General features: G+C 42.5%; 1 protein-coding gene across 1 annotated transcript; it reads right to left on the reverse strand.

Moving 5' to 3' along the window:
* Nucleotides 1–1,180: 1,180 nt before the first annotated feature.
* Nucleotides 1,181–20,513, reverse strand: LOC106589979 (BTB/POZ domain-containing protein 3). Its single transcript, XM_014180455.3, has 6 exons — nt 18,808–20,513; nt 12,102–12,192; nt 6,722–6,840; nt 5,773–5,974; nt 3,497–3,691; nt 1,181–2,326 (listed from the first exon to the last, which is right to left on the reverse strand). The coding sequence occupies exons 1-6, from the start codon at nt 19,152–19,154 to the stop codon at nt 1,691–1,693; spliced, it is 1,590 nt and encodes a 529-aa protein (XP_014035930.1). The 5' UTR covers nt 19,155–20,513; the 3' UTR covers nt 1,181–1,690.
* Between the last annotated feature and the right edge of the window lie 427 nt (nt 20,514–20,940).

A 20,940-nucleotide genomic window follows, 5' to 3' on the forward strand; every position in this document is an offset into this window, starting at 1 on the left:
ATAGGTTTGATAAATTCACCTCTGAAGGTGAAATGTGTACTTACATTCTGAAATCTTGCTCTGTTTTATCATCCAAAGGGTCCCAGAGATAACATGAAGTGTTGTTTTGTTAGATAAAATCCTTTCATATCCTAAGACCCATATAGCGTGCACGATCGATTTTGTATTTCCACTCCTTCAATTTGCAAAGAAAGGAATCTGTGAAAATCTCACCCTAAACCTTGTTTCAACGAGTCAAATCACGTTCGTATCTATTCCTCAGAGATCCTAGAAGGTAACCAGACTTCACTATATCATTAGGGGTGTAGTATATCCTATAGGACACCATATTTGGTCAGAGAGTGACACCTTCATGGCACGCCGATGACGCAGGCGGTCTTCACTTGAACCAATCGGGGTCAAACAAAGTTAGCTAGATAGCCAATGAGCTGGGCTCTACGGGAGTATCCGGAAACCATGTATCTATCTGTCGTAAAATGTAGCTACTAACCTTGTACAACAGTACGCCTTTTAATTTTGGACAGAAATTATAAGAATATTCAGAGTTATGAAGTTATGAAAACTGGTTGTTTTGCAAATGTTGAACTTATAATATGGCTACTAATACTGGAAAAGCTAAATCAAAGTCCAAGTATACAGATTTGACGATATTCTTTCAGAAATGTTTTATATGAATGCAAATGTCTGCTTCACAATTTGCCCAAATGTACCTGGGTGACTTCACGCTAAATGTCATGTAGTTCGCTCATACTTCAAGTTATCCGTCTGGAACTTTGCACGTACACTTGCACGATCCCTATACATACAGTAGAAACATGTCATGATTTTGAATCCTCTTCAGTTCCGTTGAGATGTTAGAGACTCTATTTTTTAAGATTAAGAACTCATGGCACCGAGTGCGGGACCAACAGCACCAAAACAGAATCCTCAATTACGCGTTTTTCAAATTCACAATTTCTATATCTGTTGTTTCGCACGTACAGAAAGAGAGAAATCCAAATAATATTGACACTATGTGCAAAGAAAATATCTGTCCAAGACAGTAATGGGTCCACTATCATAAAGACTTCCAGCACTTGCAAATAAAGTAAAAAAATAAACCTAGAAACTAAATCCATTCTCAGTCAGCAGACATTTTGACCATCCAACCATTAAAACATTTTTGTGCGGTGGGCTAAAACAGGGTCACACAGAGTATTTATTGGTAGCAGTAAACACATCTACAAAAGTATACACCTCACAGACATGGTTATGGGCTGAAAAAAAGAGAAGACACCTGTATCATGATATCGAGTTGAAATCTATTACATTTTGAGGTTGCATTCCAATATTACAATTTATACACATCACAGAAGACGGAAATATCACAACACCATTTGACATACAAACCCTGGATTTTCTGCAGTTTAAAAAAAAAAAAATAATGTTAATTAATTATGCAATTATGAAAAATATTAATTACATTCCACCCATGAGGCCTTCTAGGTCATTTTACTGCCAAACTAATGACGTGGTCTATAATTCATATCTTCCTCTTCCGCACAAGGCCACTCAAACAAAATGTTGCAATATTGAACGTTCCCGCTCCCGTCCGCACATGTTTCATGGGATACTTTTCCAAGGAGGTGAGTGGACGCGGAACCAGACATGTGGATGGTGACAGAAGGTACACATTAGGCATTAGGTTTCTTTATGTGTAGAAGATGAGTTCAGGTATCTGTCCCCCTTGGACTCCGGTTCCATTGGTACTGTCTGACGAACACTGGAACTGAAACGTCACCTTCCCACACTGCACCTCCGTCATGCCTTCCTGTCCAAAGTAACTCAACTCGCTCCCATCCAGCACCACGCTGGCCGTGTAGAACATATCCGGTTCTATCTGCACGGGGTACTCAAACCACACGGGGAACGTGTTGCTAGAACCGTCAGAGAAGTATTTACTCAGGTTCTGTCCTAGGAGAAGGCCCTGGCGTTTGAGCTCAATCTTAGCCGAGTACTCCGCCGATCCACAGCTGGAGCCGTAGAGGCCGAACCCGGCGATGAAGATGCGTTTGTCCACGGTGAACTGAATGCTGTCACAGCGTCCCCGGTAGCGCCACTGGTTGCTCCGGTAGGCACAGGACTGGAAACGGTGGCATTGCTGAGGAGACAGGCCCTTCCGTGGTTGGCTGGCGAACTGGAGGTCCGGTTTCTTGGCAGCGGTGTACCACAGGAAGATGTCGTTGGTTTCGTTCAGGGTCAGGACGCCTGATTGAGCGGCACCATTGGCAAAGTCGTCCAATGTCATGGTGGGAATGCGGATGAGGAATACGGCCTTGCCCAGCACCTAAAAAAGAAAGATAGTTGATTCATTCATTCAAAAATATATATACAGTTGAAGTCGGAAGTTTATATACACCTTAGCCAAATACATTTAAACTCCCTGTCTACATTTAAATTCCCCGTCTTAGGTCAGTTAGGATCACCACTTTATTTTAAGAATGTGAAATGTCAGAATAATAGTAGAGATAATGATTTATTTCAGCTTTTATTTCTTTCATCACATTCCCAGTGGGTCAGAAGTTTACATACACTCAATTCGTATTTGGTAACATTGCTTTTAAATTGTTTAACTTGGGTCAAATGTTTCGGGTAGCCTTCCACAAGCTTCCCACAATAAGTTTGGTGAATTTTGGCCCATTCCTCCTGACAGAGCTGGTGTAACTGAATCAGGTTTGTAGGCCTCCTTGCTCGCACACGCTTTTTCAGTTCTGCCCACAGAAATTGTTTATACAGATGAAGGTGGTACCTTCAGGCATTTGGAAATTGCTCCCAAGGATGAACCAGACCTGTGGAGTTCTACTATTTATTTTCTGAGGTTTTGGCTGATTTCTTTTGATTTTCCCATGATGTCAAGCAAAGAGGCACTGAGTTTGAAGGTAGGCCTTGAAATACATCCACAGGTACACCTCCAATTGACTCAAATGATGTCAATTAGCCTATCAGAAGCTTCTAAAGCCATGACATAATTTTCTGTTTAAAGGCAGAGTCAACTTAGTGTATGTAAACTTCTGACCACCGGAATTGTGATACAGTGAATTATAAGTGAAGTAATCTGTCTGTAAACAATTGTTGGAAAAATTACTTGTGTCATGCACAAAGTAGATGTCCTAACCGACTTGCCAAAACTATAGTTTGTTAACAAGAAATTTGTGGAGTGGTTGAAAAACAAGTTTTAATGACTCCAACCTAAGTGTATGTAAACTTCCGACTTCAACTGCATATATTAAAACCACACCTAGTAAACCCTAAATACTTAACACACTAGAAACTGAGGAGCCATACAAACATGCCAGACTATCATAGATCAGCATAAGATATCATCAATAACTACTTTCATAAGAGAATGCAGTGACCTTCACACAACACCTAGCAACCTCGTCAACCTCTTGCCATAATGGCTAAAATGTTGTGTTGCTAGTCACTGGCATTGTTGCTGTAATCCCGTTAGTAGTACCTTGCGTTTGTTGTCTATGGAGGTGGTGAGGTCCTGTCTCTGACACTCTGCCTCGGCCCAGCTCAGAGCTGCCTCGAACACCACCTCCTCTTTGGCGTTGAGGGTCTCTCTCTGGAGGATACTCTCTAGTGTCTGGGAGTCGATGTCAGTGAAACCCTCTGACCGCAGGGCTAGCTCTGCCTGGGCATCAATCACCTGGTGGGATGAGGATGGACAGCATGAATAATCTGTAGGCTACAGATGCGTTTTTTTGGCCACATCCTTCTTCAGCATGCAAAGACAACACACTGGTCAAATTCAAGATAACAGACAACATCAGTGATAAATTAATTTTAGCCCAAAATATCAATGATCAAAAATAAAAAACACAACATGTAAAGTGTTGTTCCCATGTTTTATGAGATGTAATAAAAGATTCCAGAAATGTTCCATATGCACAAAAAGCTTATTTTTCTAAAATGTTGTGCACAAATTTGTTTACATCCTTGTTAGGAAGCATTTCTCCTTTGCCAAGATAAACCTTCCACCTGACAGATGTGGCATATCAAGAAGCTGATTAAATATATCAAGATTAACCCCCTAAGGTCGATGTTTGCACCCCCGAGGAAATCTATTTTGCAATTTAAGCTAGAGCTTGATGCGTCTCTGTCCACTGCATCAGTCCACATCTGTGGTGAAAGGTTACAGAGATAGAGTAGTGTTTGTCAGACCATGAGTCCCTAAAAGCGGTCTCCTCATAAAATCATCTGTAGCGTCCGAACGGTTTGTTCTCCGTTTTGCCCTACGACCCCAACAAGTGTCTTGGGACTCGTCTAAGTCGGTACAGCCAATCAGCCAACTTCTGTCTGTAGCGTCCAAACCGTTTGGGCTACATACTAATATCAATATGACCCCTCTGTGGAAAGATAAGACTCTCACGACCACGCACATATTGTTGTTTTGTTTTAGGACTCCCACAGGTCCCCCGCGACTCGTCTGAAGGTCCCCCGAGACTCGTCTGAAGGTCCCCCGCGACTCGTCTGAAGGTCCCCCGCGACTCGTCTGAAGGTCCCCCGAGACTCGTCTGAAGGTCCCCCGAGACTCGTCTGAAGGTCCCCCGCGACTCGTCTGAAGGTCCCCCTACACTCGTCTGAAGGTCCCCCGCAACTCGTCTGAAGGTCCCCCGAGACTCGTCTGAAGGTCCCCCTACACTCGTCTGAAGGTCCCCCGCGACTCGTCTGAAGGTCCCCCAAGACTCGTCTGATGGTCCCCCGAGACTCGACTGATGGTCCCCCGCGACTCGTCTGAAGGTCCCCCGCGACTCGTCTGAAGGTCCCCCGAGACTCGACTGATGGTCCCCCGGTACCAGTTGAAAAAAGTTATGGAAGTATATATGGAGACTGTTTAGAACCAAAAATAAGGGGTTAAATACATGTAAAAAAAAACAAAAAAACAACGAGCACAATTGCATTTTATCTACGGCAATTTGAATACACAGAGATACCGTGATGAGATCCTGAGGACCATTGTCGTGCCGTTCAGCCACCCCCAACACCTCATGTTTCAGCATAATAATGCACAGCGTCATGTCGCAAGGATCTGTACACAATTCCTGGGAGCTGAAAACGTCCTACTTCTTCCAAGGCCTGCATACTCACCAGACATGTCACTGATTGAGCATGTTTGGGATGCTCTGAATCGACATGTACGACAGTGTGTTCAAGTTCCCGCCAATATCCAGCAACTTCACACAGCCATTGATGAGGAGTGGGACAACATTCCACAGGCCACAATCAACAGCCTGATTAACTCTATGTGAAGGAGATGTGTCGCACTGCATGAGGCAAATGTTGGTCACACCAGATACTGACTGGTTTTCTGATCCTCGCCCCGACCAACAGATGCATATCTGTATTCCCAGTCATGTGATATCCATAGATTTCAGCCTAATTAATTTATTTCAATTGACTGATTTCTTTATATGAACTGTAACTCAAGTCATCTTTAAAATTGTTGCATTTTGATTTTATATTTTTTTGTTTAGAGTATATTAGTAGCATTATAAGTAGTACCCATAATGTAGTACATAATACTATACATAATACGATTACATACATAATGTAACATATCCTGTTCTATCTTAGGAAAGATGTTCCTGAAACTACTACTATATTATTGTGACCCATCTTCTTTCCAATAAATGCTGTCAGAAGTAAAACTACCTCCTTATCGATACATTATTCACAAAGGTTTCTCACCGCCTCCTTGTCAATACAATATTCACAAAGGTTTCTCACCTCCCAGCAACGCTGCGTCAACTTGGGCTCCTCAAACAAACAGCTCTGTGACAGCAGGACGCAGGCGTTCTTGGCTGAAAGGCTAGTCTCCAGAAAGTTAACGCAGGCTCTGACCAGGTGGGGCACAATGTACTTCTTAGCCGTGTAGAGCGTAGCCAGCACTGTGTCAGCACTCAGGTCTATCTCATCACAGTAGATGTACCTGGGGACAGGGACAGGTAGAGGGGTGGTTATTAGAATAATAATTACAATAATATATATATAAAAAAAAAATTGTCAGTTATTTTTTTATTTGACTCTTGTTATTTGATGATTGATTAATGTACTGCAGAAAAATAAGCTGTGTGAAAATATTAGATAGAGAAATCAGTGCCTTTTCTTGCACTGAATTTATTCTAGACTGACCTCCCCACCTACATCCCAAGGCCTAAAACATTATCCGTGTACATTTTCAACACTGTGTTTGCGTTCCAAGTGGTACCCTGTTCCTTTTCATATTGCACTATATTTAACCAGGGACAATAGGGCTCTAGCTACAGTTTGATACACGAGATACGAGAGAGAGAGAGAGAGAGAGAGAGAGAGAGAGAGAGAGAGAGAGGAACAAGAATGAGAGGAATGAGAGAGAGAGGAACAAGAATGAGAGGAATGAGAGAGAGAGAGAAAGAGGAACAAGAATGAGAGGAATGAGAGAGAGAGAGAGAGAGAAGAACAAGAATGAGAGGAATGAGAGAGAGAGAGAGAGAGAAGAACAAGAATGAGAGAGAGAGAGAGAGAGAGAGAGAGAGAGAGAGGAACAAGAATGAGAGAGAGAGAGAGAGAGAGGAACAACAATGAGAGAGATGAGAACAAGAATGAGAGAGAAAGGTTCAATTTGGAATTCAGAAATAGAGGGAGTTGAACAGGAGAAATATATGGAGGTAAGAAGACGAGAGGACTTCTTCCTTACTTCAACATTGCCAGGAATGCTGCAGGCTCCATGTCCGGAATCCGGATTTCATCCTTGTTTTCCGCAAGCTCTCCATAAAACATGGCATGGAACACCGAACTGCCAACAGCGAGAACATACTGTTGGAGAGAGAGAAGAGATGGTGAGACAGAACTGGATGATGATGATGATGATGATGATGATGATGATGATGATGTAGTCTCTCTAAACAGTATCCAACAGATGTAATAATAATAACAGTAATGATACTAACAGTAATGATACTAACAGTAATGATACTAACAGTAATGATACTAACAGTAATGATACTAACAGTAATGATACTAACAGTAATGATACTAACAGTAATAATACAAACAGTAATGATACTAACAGTAATGATACTAACAGTAATGATACTAACAGTAATAATACTAACAGTAATAATACTAACAGTAATGATACTAACAGTAATGATACTAACAGTAATGATACTAACAGTAATGATACTAACAGTAATAATACTAACAGTAATGATACAAAGAACCAGCTCTGGGTAAATTAGTTATGATTAGTTGTTATTTTTATTGTCCTCTGGATCACTGGTGAGACAGTTAGATAAAAGTCTTATGTCGCGGAGGACAGTTAGATAAAAGTCTTATGTAGCGGAGGACAGTTAGATAAAAGTCTTCTGTAGCGGAGGACAGTTAGATAAAAGTCTTATGTAGTGGAGGACAGTTAGATAAAAGTCTTATGTAGCGGAGGACAGTTAGATAAAAGTCTTCTGTCGCGGAGGACAGTTAGATAAAAGTCTTATGTAGTGGAGGACAGTTAGATAAAAGTCTTATGTAGCGGAGGACAGTTAGATAAAAGTCTTATGTAGCGGAGGACAGTTAGATAAAAGTCTTCTGTCGCAGAGGACAGTTAGATAAAAGTCTTATGTAGTGGAGGACAGTTAGATAAAAGTCTTCTGTAGCGGAGGACAGTTAGATAAAAGTCTTATGTAGCGGAGGACAGCTAGATAAAAGTCTTCTGTAGTGGAGGACAGTTAGATAAAAGTCTTCTGTCGCGGAGGACAGTTAGATAAAAGTCTTATGTAGCGGAGGACAGTTAGATAAAAGTCTTATGTCGCGGAGGACAGTTAGATAAAAGTCTTACATCGCGGAGGACAGCTAGGTAAAAGTCTTATGTAGCGGAGGACAGTTAGATAAAAGTCTTCTGTAGCGGAGGACAGTTAGATAAAAGTCTTATGTAGCGGAGGACAGTTAGATAAAAGTCTTATGTAGTGGAGGACAGTTAGATAAAAGTCTTCTGTAGCGGAGGACAGTTAGATAAAAGTCTTCTGTAGCGGAGGACAGTTAGATAAAAGTCTTCTGTAGCGGAGGACAGTTAGATAAAAGTCTTCTGTCGCGGAGGACAGTTAGATAAAAGTCTTATGTCGCGGAGGACAGTTAGATAAAAGTCTTATGTAGTGGAGGACAGCTAGATAAAAGTCTTATGTAGTGGAGGACAGTTAGATAAAAGTCTTATGTAGCGGAGGACAGTTAGATAAAAGTCTTATGTAGTGGAGGACAGTTAGATAAAAGTCTTCTGTAGTGGAGGACAGTTAGATAAAAGTCTTATGTAGCGGAGGACAGCTAGATAAAAGTCTTCTGTAGTGGAGGACAGTTAGATAAAAGTCTTATGTAGCGGAGGACAGTTAGATAAAAGTCTTATGTAGCGGAGGACAGTTAGATAAAAGTCTTCTGTCGCGGAGGACAGTTAGATAAAAGTCTTATGTAGTGGAGGACAGTTAGATAAAAGTCTTCTGTAGCGGAGGACAGTTAGATAAAAGTCTTCTGTAGCGGAGGACAGTTAGATAAAAGTCTTATGTCGCGGAGGACAGTTAGATAAAAGTCTTACATCGCGGAGGACAGCTAGGTAAAAGTCTTATGTAGTGGAGGACAGTTAGATAAAAGTCTTATGTCGCGGAGAACAGTTAGATAAAAGTCTTATGTAGTGGAGGACAGCTAGATAAAAGTCTTATGTAGTGGAGGACAGTTAGATAAAAGTCTTATGTAGCGGAGGACAGTTAGATAAAAGTCTTATGTAGTGGAGGACAGTTAGATAAAAGTCTTCTGTAGTGGAGGACAGTTAGATAAAAGTCTTATGTAGCGGAGGACAGCTAGATAAAAGTCTTCTGTAGTGGAGGACAGTTAGATAAAAGTCTTCTGTCGCGGAGGACAGTTAGATAAAAGTCTTATGTAGCGGAGGACAGTTAGATAAAAGTCTTATGTCGCGGAGGACAGTTAGATAAAAGTCTTACATCGCGGAGGACAGCTAGGTAAAAGTCTTATGTAGCGGAGGACAGTTAGATAAAAGTCTTCTGTAGCGGAGGACAGTTAGATAAAAGTCTTATGTAGCGGAGGACAGTTAGATAAAAGTCTTATGTAGTGGAGGACAGTTAGATAAAAGTCTTCTGTAGCGGAGGACAGTTAGATAAAAGTCTTCTGTAGTGGAGGACAGTTAGATAAAAGTCTTATGTAGCGGAGGACAGTTAGATAAAAGTCTTATGTAGTGGAGGACAGTTAGATAAAAGTCTTCTGTAGCGGAGGACAGTTAGATAAAAGTCTTCTGTAGCGGAGGACAGTTAGATAAAAGTCTTCTGTCGCGGAGGACAGTTAGATAAAAGTCTTATGTCGCGGAGGACAGTTAGATAAAAGTCTTATGTAGTGGAGGACAGCTAGATAAAAGTCTTCTGTAGCGGAGGACAGTTAGATAAAAGTCTTATGTAGTGGAGGACAGTTAGATAAAAGTCTTCTGTAGTGGAGGACAGTTAGATAAAAGTCTTATGTAGCGGAGGACAGCTAGATAAAAGTCTTCTGTAGTGGAGGACAGTTAGATAAAAGTCTTATGTAGCGGAGGACAGTTAGATAAAAGTCTTATGTAGCGGAGGACAGTTAGATAAAAGTCTTCTGTCGCGGAGGACAGTTAGATAAAAGTCTTATGTAGTGGAGGACAGTTAGATAAAAGTCTTCTGTAGCGGAGGACAGTTAGATAAAAGTCTTCTGTAGCGGAGGACAGTTAGATAAAAGTCTTATGTCGCGGAGGACAGTTAGATAAAAGTCTTACATCGCGGAGGACAGCTAGGTAAAAGTCTTATGTAGTGGAGGACAGTTAGATAAAAGTCTTATGTCGCGGAGGACAGTTAGATAAAAGTCTTATGTAGTGGAGGACAGCTAGATAAAAGTCTTATGTAGTGGAGGACAGTTAGATAAAAGTCTTATGTAGCGGAGGACAGTTAGATAAAAGTCTTATGTAGTGGAGGACAGTTAGATAAAAGTCTTCTGTAGTGGAGGACAGTTAGATAAAAGTCTTATGTAGCGGAGGACAGCTAGATAAAAGTCTTCTGTAGTGGAGGACAGTTAGATAAAAGTCTTCTGTCGCGGAGGACAGTTAGATAAAAGTCTTATGTAGCGGAGGACAGTTAGATAAAAGTCTTATGTCGCGGAGGACAGTTAGATAAAAGTCTTACATCGCGGAGGACAGCTAGGTAAAAGTCTTATGTAGCGGAGGACAGTTAGATAAAAGTCTTCTGTAGCGGAGGACAGTTAGATAAAAGTCTTATGTAGCGGAGGACAGTTAGATAAAAGTCTTATGTAGTGGAGGACAGTTAGATAAAAGTCTTCTGTAGCGGAGGACAGTTAGATAAAAGTCTTCTGTAGTGGAGGACAGTTAGATAAAAGTCTTATGTAGCGGAGGACAGTTAGATAAAAGTCTTATGTAGTGGAGGACAGTTAGATAAAAGTCTTCTGTAGCGGAGGACAGTTAGATAAAAGTCTTCTGTAGCGGAGGACAGTTAGATAAAAGTCTTCTGTCGCGGAGGACAGTTAGATAAAAGTCTTATGTCGCGGAGGACAGTTAGATAAAAGTCTTATGTAGTGGAGGACAGCTAGATAAAAGTCTTATGTAGTGGAGGACAGTTAGATAAAAGTCTTATGTAGCGGAGGACAGTTAGATAAAAGTCTTATGTAGTGGAGGACAGTTAGATAAAAGTCTTCTGTAGTGGAGGACAGTTAGATAAAAGTCTTATGTAGCGGAGGACAGCTAGATAAAAGTCTTCTGTAGTGGAGGACAGTTAGATAAAAGTCTTCTGTCGCGGAGGACAGTTAGATAAAAGTCTTATGTAGCGGAGGACAGTTAGATAAAAGTCTTATGTCGTGGAGGACAGTTAGATAAAAGTCTTCTGTAGTGGAGGACAGCTAGATAAAAGTCTTATGTAGCGGAGGACAGTTAGATAAAAGTCTTATGTAGCGGAGGACAGTTAGATAAAAGTCTTATGTAGCGGAGGACAGCTAGGTAAAAGTCTTCTGTAGCGGAGGACAGTTAGATAAAAGTCTTATGTAGCGGAGGACAGTTAGATAAAAGTCTTATGTAGTGGAGGACAGTTAGATAAAAGTCTTATGTAGCGGAGGACAGTTAGATAAAAGTCTTATGTAGCGGAGGACAGTTAGATAAAAGTCTTATGTAGTGGAGGACAGTTAGATAAAAGTCTTATGTCGCGGAGGACAGTTAGATAAAAGTCTTCTGTAGCGGAGGACAGTTAGATAAAAGTCTTATGTAGTGGAGGACAGTTAGATAAAAGTCTTATGTAGCGGAGGACAGTTAGATAAAAGTCTTATGTAGCGGAGGACAGTTAGATAAAAGTCTTATGTAGCGGAGGACAGTTAGATAAAAGTCTTATGTAGCGGAGGACAGTTAGATAAAAGTCTTCTGTCGCGGAGGACAGTTAGATAAAAGTCTTACATCGCGGAGGACAGCTAGATAAAAGTCTTCTGTAGCGGAGGACAGTTAGATAAAAGTCTTCTGTAGCGGAGGACAGTTAGATAAAAGTCTTATGTAGCGGAGGACAGTTAGATAAAAGTCTTATGTAGTGGAGGACAGTTAGATAAAAGTCTTCTGTAGCGGAGGACAGTTAGATAAAAGTCTTCTGTAGTGGAGGACAGTTAGATAAAAGTCTTATGTAGCGGAGGACAGTTAGATAAAAGTCTTATGTAGTGGAGGACAGTTAGATAAAAGTCTTCTGTAGCGGAGGACAGTTAGATAAAAGTCTTCTGTAGCGGAGGACAGTTAGATAAAAGTCTTATGTAGCGGAGGACAGTTAGATAAAAGTCTTATGTAGCGGAGGACAGCTAGATAAAAGTCTTATGTAGCGGAGGACAGTTAGATAAAAGTCTTATGTAGCGGAGGACAGTTAGATAAAAGTCTTATGTAGCGGAGGACAGCTAGGTAAAAGGTCTTATGTCGCGGAGGTTATTTGAAATCATGCTCTAGTGATACATTATCCCTACCTTAATCTCAAATATCACCCTTGGACCGTGCCGATCAGGAGAAGGGTTCAATCCCCGTTGGTTACACTTACCCTGTGTCCTGGAAGTCTCTGAGTCCCTCCTGTCTGTCCCACTACGAAGTGAACGTCGGCCATCAACTCATTGTTGAACATCACAGAGTTTCTGAAAAACAGACCAGAGGAAAATCAAAGTACTTCACCTGTGGTCTATGCTAAGAGTAACTCTCATACACTAATACACTACATGACCAACAGTATGTGGACACCTGCCCGTCCAACATCTCATTCCAAAATCATTGGTATTAATATGGAGTTGATCTGCCCTTTGCTGCTGTAACAGCCTCCACTCTTCTAGGAAGGCTTTCCACTAGGTCACTAGATTCTATTCAGCCACAAGAGCATTAGTGAGGACGGGCAGGGTCGGTGTTCCTATTCATACCAAAGTTGAGAAATGGGGTTGAAAAAAGGGCCATCTCAAAACTGTTGCTACAAAGTTAGAAGCATAAAATCGTATAGAATGTCATTGTATGCTGTAGCGTTAAGATTTCCCTTCACTGGAACAAAGGGGCCTAGCCCGAAACATGACAAACAGCCCCAGACCATTATTCCTGCTCCACCAAACTTTACAGTTGGCACTATGCATTGGGGCAGTTAGCATTATCTTGGCATCCACCAAACCCAGATTCGGTTGCCAGATGGTGAAGCGTGACTCATCACTCCAGAGAACATGTTTCCACTGCTCCAGAGTCCAATGGAGGTGAGCTTTACTCCACGCCAGCCAACGCTTGGCATTGCGCATGGTGATCTTAGTTTTGTATGCGGCTTCTTGGCCACGGAAACCTAATGCATGAAGCTCCCGACGAACAGCTGTTGTGCTAATGTTGCTTTCAGATGCAGACCTCGGTAGTGAGTGTTGCAACTCAGGACAGACGATATTTACACGCCACGCGCTTCAGCACTCAGCAGTCCCATTCTGTGAGCTTGTGTGGCCTACCACTTTCGCAACTGAGCCGTTGTTGCTCCTAGACATTTTCAGTTCACAATAACAGCACTTACAGTTGACCGGGGCAGCTCTAGCAGGGCAGAACTTTGACAAACTGACTTGGAAAGGTGGCATCCTATGACGTTGCCACAAACTGGAGACCACATTCTCGGAGGCAGCGTTCATTGTTGCGGGGGACTTTAACAAAAGTAATTTCAGAACCATGCTCCCAAATGATTACCAACACATCAACTGTCTAACTCGTAGAAATTCTACCCTTTACCACTGTTGCACACCTTTCGACATGGGTATAAGCTCCTCTCCCGTCCTCCTTTCGTAAAATCTGACCACGACTCCATCTTGCTTCTCCCCGCCTACAAACAAAGACTCAAGAGGGAAGTTCCGGTGATCAAGTCTGTACAGCATTGGTCCGACCAATCAGAATTCACACTTCCGAAACGGTTTTGATCACGTGGACTGGAATATGTTCCCGTGTCGCCTCTGAAGATAATGTCAATGAATACGCCGACTCAGTCACCGAATTCATCTAAAAATTAATAGAAGACGTGATACCGATAGTATCTTTCAAAACATACCCCCCAAAAATTGTGGATTGATAGCAGCCTTGTAGAAAACTGAAGAGAGAGATGCTGTTTATAAACAGGGAAAGGTAACCGAGGCAATAGTTTGGTTGAACAGTACAAATATGCAATTCAGCGGGGTCGAACACAAGGCGTGTGTTCCAGGGGCTCCGAACGATCATAGATTACAAAAAGAAAGCACGGTCACCAACGCCACTCTACCAGATGAGCTAACCCCCCCATTCATCACTGTTGCAGTTGTAAATACAGTGCATTCAGAAAGTATTCAGACCCCTTGACTTTTTCCACATTTTTGTTACGTTACAACCTTATTCTAAAATGTATTAAATCGTTTTTTTCCCCTCATCAATCTAAGCACAATACTCCATAATGACAAAGCGAAAACTGGCTTTCAGAAATTTTTGCAAATGGCTGGGCAGAGGCTTGTTTCCCAAAGCCACTCCTGCGTTGTCTTGGCTGTGTGCTTAGGATCGTTATCCCGTTGGAAGGTAAATCTTAGCTCCAGTCTGATGTCCTGAGCGCTCTGGAGCAGGTTTTCACCAAGGATCTCTCAGTACTTTGCTCCGTTCCTCTTTCCCTCGATCTTGACTAGTCTCCCGGTTCCCATTGCTGAAAAAAATCCCCACAGCACGATGCTGCCACCACCGTAGGGATGGTGCAAGGTTTCCTCCAGACCTGAGGCTCAGGCCAGTATTATTCCCTGGTCTCTGTTCTAGAAAATAATGAGGTTCCGTTACAGTATGATTCCCTGGTCTCTGTTTCTAGAAGATGCTGAGGTTACGGTATGGTATGAATAAACCAAAACACAAAGGGAGGGTAGAGTGGGTGACTAATGTCTATGGCGGCTGCTCTGGTTCCAGGCGTAGTACCCCCACCGCCCTCTGATCCCCCGCTTCTGTATGTCCGTCGCTGGAGGCTCCGGGCTGAGTAGCGTCGCTGGAGGCTCCGGGCTGAGGAGCGTCGCTGGGGGCTACGGGCTGAGGAGCGTCGCTGGAGGCTCCGGGCTGAGGAGCGTTGCTGGAGGCTCCTGGCTGAGGAGCATCGCTGGAGGCTCCTGGCTGAGGAGCATCGCTGGAGGCTCCGGGCTGCCTGGGATAGTGGGGCGCACTGGAGGAAGAGTGTGCGGAGCAGGCACCGGACATATTGGGCCATGGAGGCTTACTGGAGGTCTGGTGCTTAGGGCTAGCACAACCCGTCCTGGCTCGATGCTGGCTCTAGCCCGGCAAGGGCGGAGCGCTGGCACAGGACGAACTGGGCTCTGCAGGGGAATGAGGGGTACCGTGCGTGGAGCAGGGGTAGGATATCCTGGGCCGAAGAGCCGCACTGGAGACCAGATACATTGAGCCGGCGCACTTCTTCCTGGCTGCAGGGCCAACTCTCGCACGGAAACATTGAGGAGCTTGTACCGACCGCACCGGACTGTGAGTGCGTATGGGCGACATAGTGCGCATCACACCATACTGCATTGCTCGCCCCTCAGCATGCCCGCTCCGCAGTGTCCTTTCTGCCAGTACCTCTCTCCGGAATCTAGCGTCGAGCTCCGCGCTTGACTCCCTGACTGGCTCCGGTTTACTCCATGGCTCTCTCCGATACGCCCAGGAAGTTAGGTCAGGGCTCCCCCTGACCTCGACAAACTCCCCGTATGCCCCCCCCAAAAAACCTCCGCCTTGCCTATTGGAGGATACAGTGCCTCATAATATCGTCGCTCCCTCTTGGCTTCCTCTAATTCCTCCTTTGGGCGACGATACTCCCCAACCTGGCTCCAGGGTCCCTTCCCATCCAGGATTTCTTCCCACGTCCACGACTCCAGGTACCTTCTCTCACGCTGCTTGGTCCTTTTACGGTGGGTGATTCTGTCACGGCTGTTTGAATGATCGGACCAAAATGCAGCGTCTGTTTTGTTCCACATATTTATTAAACTGTGAAACTTAATGCAATACAAAAAATAAACTGAAAGACAAAACAACAAACTGTGACGCAGGAGGAACAAACACTACTCACAAAATATAATCACCCACAAAAAACAAGTGGGACAAACATCAACTTAAATATTACCTCCAATTAGAGACAACGACAACCGGCTGCCTCTAATTGGAGGTCATGCCAAACAAAAACCAACCTAGAAATACAAAACTAGAAACTGAACTTAGAAATACAAAAAACAGACAAACACCCCCTGTCACGCCCTGACCTACTCTACCATAGAAAATAACAACTTACTATGGTCAGGACGTGACACCTGGTCTCTGCCCAGCCTGGGACCTGACCCAGAACAGCAAAGTGTCGACATCCAAATGGTGAGGTGCTACACTCCAAGAAGCTAGTGAATATGAGTTAGTTAGTGTCACCTACCTCTCTAGTATATTAGTTAGTTAGTGTCACCTACCCCTGGTATATGAGTTAGTTAGTTAGTGTCACCTATCTCTGGTATATGAGTTAGTTAGTTAGTGTCACCTATCTCTCTGGTATATGAGTTAGTTAGTTAGTGTCACCTATCTCTGGTATATGAGTTAGTTAGTTAGTGTCACCTATCTCTCTAGTATATGAGTTAGTTAGTGTCACCTATCTCTGGTATATGAGTTAGTTAGTTAGTGTCACCTATCTCTAGTATATGAGTTAGTTAGTGTCACCTATCTCTGGTATATGAGTTAGTTAGTTAGTGTCATCTATTTCTCTGGTATATGAGTTAGTTAGTTAGTGTCACCTACCTCTCTAGTATATGAGTTAGTTAGTGTCACCTACCTCTGGTATATGAGTTAGTTAGTTAGTTAGTGTCACCTATCTCTGGTATATGAGTTAGTTAGTTAGTGTCATCTATTTCTCTGGTATATGAGTTAGTTAGTTAGTGTCACCTACCTCTCTAGTATATGAGTTAGTTAGTGTCACCTACCTCTGGTATATGAGTTAGTTAGTTAGTTAGTGTCACCTATCTCTCTGGTATATGAGTTAGTTAGTGTCACCTATCTCTGGTATATGAGTTAGTTAGTTAGTTAGTTAGTTAGTGTCACCTATCTCTCTGGTATATGAGTTAGTTAGTGTCACCTATCTCTGGTATATGAGTTAGTTAGTTAGTTAGTTAGTTAGTGTCACCTATCTCTCTGGTATATGAGTTAATTAGTGTCACCTATCTCTGGTATATGAGTTAGTTAGTTAGTTAGTTAGTGTCACCTACCTCTGGTATATGAGTTAGTTAGTTAGTTAGTTAGTTAGTTAGTTAGTTAGTTAGTTAGTTAGTTAGTTAGTTAGTTAGTTAGTTAGTTAGTTAGTTAGTTAGTTAGTTAGTTAGTTAGTTAGTTAGTTAGTTAGTGTCACCTATCTCTGGTATATGAGTTAGTTACTGCCACCTATCTCTGGTATATGAGTTAGTTAGTTAGTTAGTTAGTTAGTTAGTTAGTTAGTTAGTTAGTTAGTTAGTTAGTTAGTTAGTTAGTTAGTTAGTTAGTGTCACCTATCTCTGGTATATGAGTTAGTTAGTTAGTTAGTGTCACCTATCTCTCTCGTATATTAGTTAGTTAGTGTCACCTACCTCTCTCAAATATTAGTTAGTTAGTGTCACCTATCTCTGGTATATGAGTTAGTTCGTTAGTTAGTGTCACCTATCTCTGGTATATGAGTTAGTTAGTTAGTGTCACCTACCTCTGGTATATGAGTTAGTTAGTTATTGTCACCTATCTCTCTGGTATATGAGTTAGTTAGTTAGTGTCACCTACCTCTGGTATATGAGTTAGTTAGTTAGTTAGTTAGTTAGTTAGTTAGTTAGTTAGTTAGTTAGTGTCACCTATCTCTCTGGTATATGAGTTAGTTAGTGTCACCTATCTCTGGTATATGAGTTAGTTAGTTAGTTAGTTAGTTAGTTAGTTAGTTAGTTAGTTAGTTAGTTAGTTAGTTAGTTAGTTAGTTAGTTAGTTAGTTAGTTAGTTAGTTAGTTAGTTAGTTAGTTAGTTAGTGTCACCTATCTCTGGTATATGAGTTAGTTACTGCCACCTATCTCTGGTATATGAGTTAGTTAGTTAGTTAGTGTCACCTATCTCTGGTATATGAGTTAGTTAGTTAGTTAGTGTCACCTATCTCTCTCGTATATTAGTTAGTTAGTGTCACCTACCTCTCTCAAATATTAGTTAGTTAGTGTCACCTATCTCTCTCGTATATTAGTTAGTTAGTGTCACCTACCTCTCTCAAATATTAGTTAGTTAGTGTCACCTATCTCTGGTATATGAGTTAGTTAGTTAGTGTCACCTATCTCTCTGGTATATGAGTTAGTTAGTTAGTGTCACCTACCTCTCTAGTATATGAGTTAGTTAGTGTCACCTACCTCTCTGGTATATGAGTTAGTTAGTTAGTGTCACCTATCTCTGGTATATGAGTTAGTTAGTTAGTTAGTTAGTTAGTGTCACCTATCTCTGGTATATGAGTTATTTAGTTAGTTAGTTAGTTAGTGTCACCTATCTCTCTGGTATATGAGTTAGTTAGTTAGTGCCACCTATCTCTGGTATATGAGTTAGTTAGTTAGTTAGTGTCACCTATCTCTGGTATATGAGTTAGTTAGTTAGTGTCACCTATCTCTCTCGTATATTAGTTAGTTAGTGTCACCTACCTCTCTCAAATATTAGTTAGTTAGTGTCACCTATCTCTGGTATATGAGTTAGTTAGTTAGTGTCACCTACCTCTCTCAAATATTAGTTAGTTACTGCCACCTATCTCTGGTATATGAGTTAGTTAGTTAGTTAGTGTCACCTATCTCTGGTATATGAGTTAGTTAGTTAGTGTCACCTATCTCTGGTATATGAGTTAGTTAGTTAGTGTCACCTACCTCTCTCGTATATTAGTTAGTTAGTGTCACCTATCTCTGGTATATGAGTTAGTTAGTTAGTGTCACCTATCTCTCTGGTATATGAGTTAGTTAGTTAGTGTCACCTATCTCTGGTATATGAGTTAGTTAGTTAGTTAGTTAGTGTCACCTATCTCTCTGGTATATGAGTTAGTTAGTTAGTGTCACCTATCTCTGGTATATGAGTTAGTTAGTTAGTTAGTTAGTTAGTGTCACCTATCTCTCTGGTATATGAGTTAGTTAGTTAGTGTCACCTACCTCTGGTATATGAGTTAGTTAGTTAGTGTCACCTACCTCTGGTATATGAGTTAGTTAGTTAGTGTCACCTATCTCTGGTATATGAGTTAGTTAGTTAGTGTCACCTACCTCTCTCGTATAGTAGAGTACAGCCCCTGCCAGTTACAGTTCTGAACGGTATTGTTGTTATTCAGGTTCTGTTGTTGGTACTCCTGCGCTGTGTTGGTGGACGACCCTTCACCCTGCTTCTTAGTGCTAGAGAAAATATCTGCCATCTTCCCTTTCTTCTTGTTCTTCAGAGTAATGATCTCGTAACACGCCGGAGGCAGCCTGGACCCGGTGCTGCCCCCGGCAGCGCTGCTGCCGTTTACTGCCTTTTTGGAGCTCTTAGAGCTCGGTGACTTGCTCTTGACGGACTCTGGGAGCATCAAGAGGAAGGTCAGGCATTTCATGTTCCGGCCCTTAGCATCCACCATGAGTGTGTTGTCCCGCCGAGCAGTGGGAGTGTATGCAGAGAGGGGTGGTGGTGCTCGGATAGGACAGGACAGTGGAGAGCAAAGGGCAAAGAGTCAGTCAGTTAGAAAATACTGAGTAGGAAATCAGTCAGTCAGAAATCCTCCTCCTACTGTATCGTTGGTTCATCTTTTAGGAAGCAGACAGTCACAGGGTTATCCTGCACTCTCTCTTCTCCTTCATTTTACTCAAGGAAACAGAAAGGTAGAATCAAATATTTCAGGAGAAGATAGACAGGAGCAATCCAATGGATGATCCAAACAAACTTTGAATTTCCTCCAGTTTTCCTTTTAAGTTTGATCTGGTGACAGACGGTCTTGTTGGGTACCCATCGCTATTTGTCCCAGATACCGTACCAATGAAATCCTTCATGAAATCACTCTCCTTTCTCTTCTCTCTCCTCTCTCTTCACTCTCCATTCTCTTCTCTCTCCTCTTTCCTCTCTCCTTTCTCTTCTCTCTCCTCTTTCCTCTCTCCTTTCTCTTCTCTCTCCTCTCTCTTCACTCTCCTCTCTCTTCTCTCTCCTCTTTCCTCTCCCCTTTATCTTCACTCTCCTTTCTCTTCTCTCTCCTCTTTCCTCTCTCCTCTCTCTTCTCTCTCCTCTTTCCTCTCTCCTTTCTCTTCTCTCTCCTCTCTCTTCACTCTCCTCTCTCTTCTCTCTCCTCTTTCCTCTCTCCTTTCTCTTCTCTCTCCTCTCTCTTCACTCTCCTTTCTCTTCTCTCTCCTCTTTCCTCTCCCCTTTATCTTCACTCTCCTCTTTCCTCTCTCCTCTCTCTTCTCTCTCCTCTTTCCTCTCCCCTTTCTCTTCACTCTCCTCTCTCTTCTCTCTCCTCTTTCCTCTCTCCTTTCTCTTCTCTCTCCTCTTTCCTCTCTCCTCTCTCTCCTCCCCCCTCTCTCTTCTCTCTCCTCTCTCTCCTCTCTCCTCTTTCCTGTCTCTCCTCTCTCCTCTTTCCTCTCCCCTCCGGTGAGTGCTGGCGTGACAGCCAAGAGATTTAGTGCAGCTGCAGTAGTCCTAAGGCAGACAGTCTGCTTTCTCTCTCTCTCTCTCTCTCTCTCTCTCTCTCTCTTTCTCTTTCTCTTTATCTCTCTCTCTCGATCTCCCTTTCTCTTTGTATTTCTATCCGTTCATTCTCTCTCTGCTTATCTCTTTCTCTCTCTGTTTCTCCCTCTCTCTTTCTATCTCTCTCTCTGTTTCTCCGCTCTGTAGCTCAGGTCTTGTCTCTCCTGCAGGATGCTCTGTGTAACCAGCTCCGTATCTGTGCTACACTCTGCTCCCATCCTCCTGTATTCTGCTGACTACAGCAGATGAATGGATGGGGATGGAAGAGAAGTGAGAGATAGAATGAGATAAACCCTCCCACCACCACCACCACCACCACCACCACCATCAAGCAGCACAAGGCATCCTCAGCAACGTCAGCCAATAGGCACACTCGGGATCCCTGATTGGCTGTTGCAGCTGAGTGCGGTACAGTGCCTAATAGGATATGTTAAAGTCAACTCCTTCTATTTAAAGTGACACCCGTGGCCACCTGAGAATGATATATGGCTGCACCCTATTCACTTTTTAGTGCACTACTTTGGACAGAGGTCTCTGGTCAAAACTAGTGCACTTGTGTAGGGAATAGGGTTCCGTTTGGGATGTCACTCCTAAATATACATATGATTTTTTTTTGTTATATTGTAAATATTGTAAATAAAAAGACAGGGAATTTTTACTAGGATTAAATGTCAGGAATTGTGAAAAAC

The sequence above is a fragment of the Salmo salar genome, chromosome 28 (assembly GCF_965601325.2).
Source record: "Salmo salar chromosome 28, fSalSal1, whole genome shotgun sequence".
In the NCBI taxonomy this organism is placed as follows: Eukaryota; Metazoa; Chordata; class Actinopteri; order Salmoniformes; family Salmonidae; genus Salmo; species Salmo salar.

What these genes read in the sequence shown, in the direction of transcription:
- LOC106589979 (XM_014180455.3), bottom strand. Translation starts at nt 19,154, where the DNA reads ATGGTGGATGCTAAGGGCCGGAACATGAAATGCCTGACCTTCCTCTTG. An exon ending in TACTCTACTATACGAGAGAG is followed by an intron (nt 12,193 to 18,807) that starts GTAGGTGACACT and finishes TCTGTTTTTCAG; the next exon opens with AAACTCTGTGATGTTCAACA. An exon ending in GCATTCCTGGCAATGTTGAA is followed by an intron (nt 5,975 to 6,721) that starts GTAAGGAAGAAG and finishes CCCTGTCCCCAG; the next exon opens with GTACATCTACTGTGATGAGA.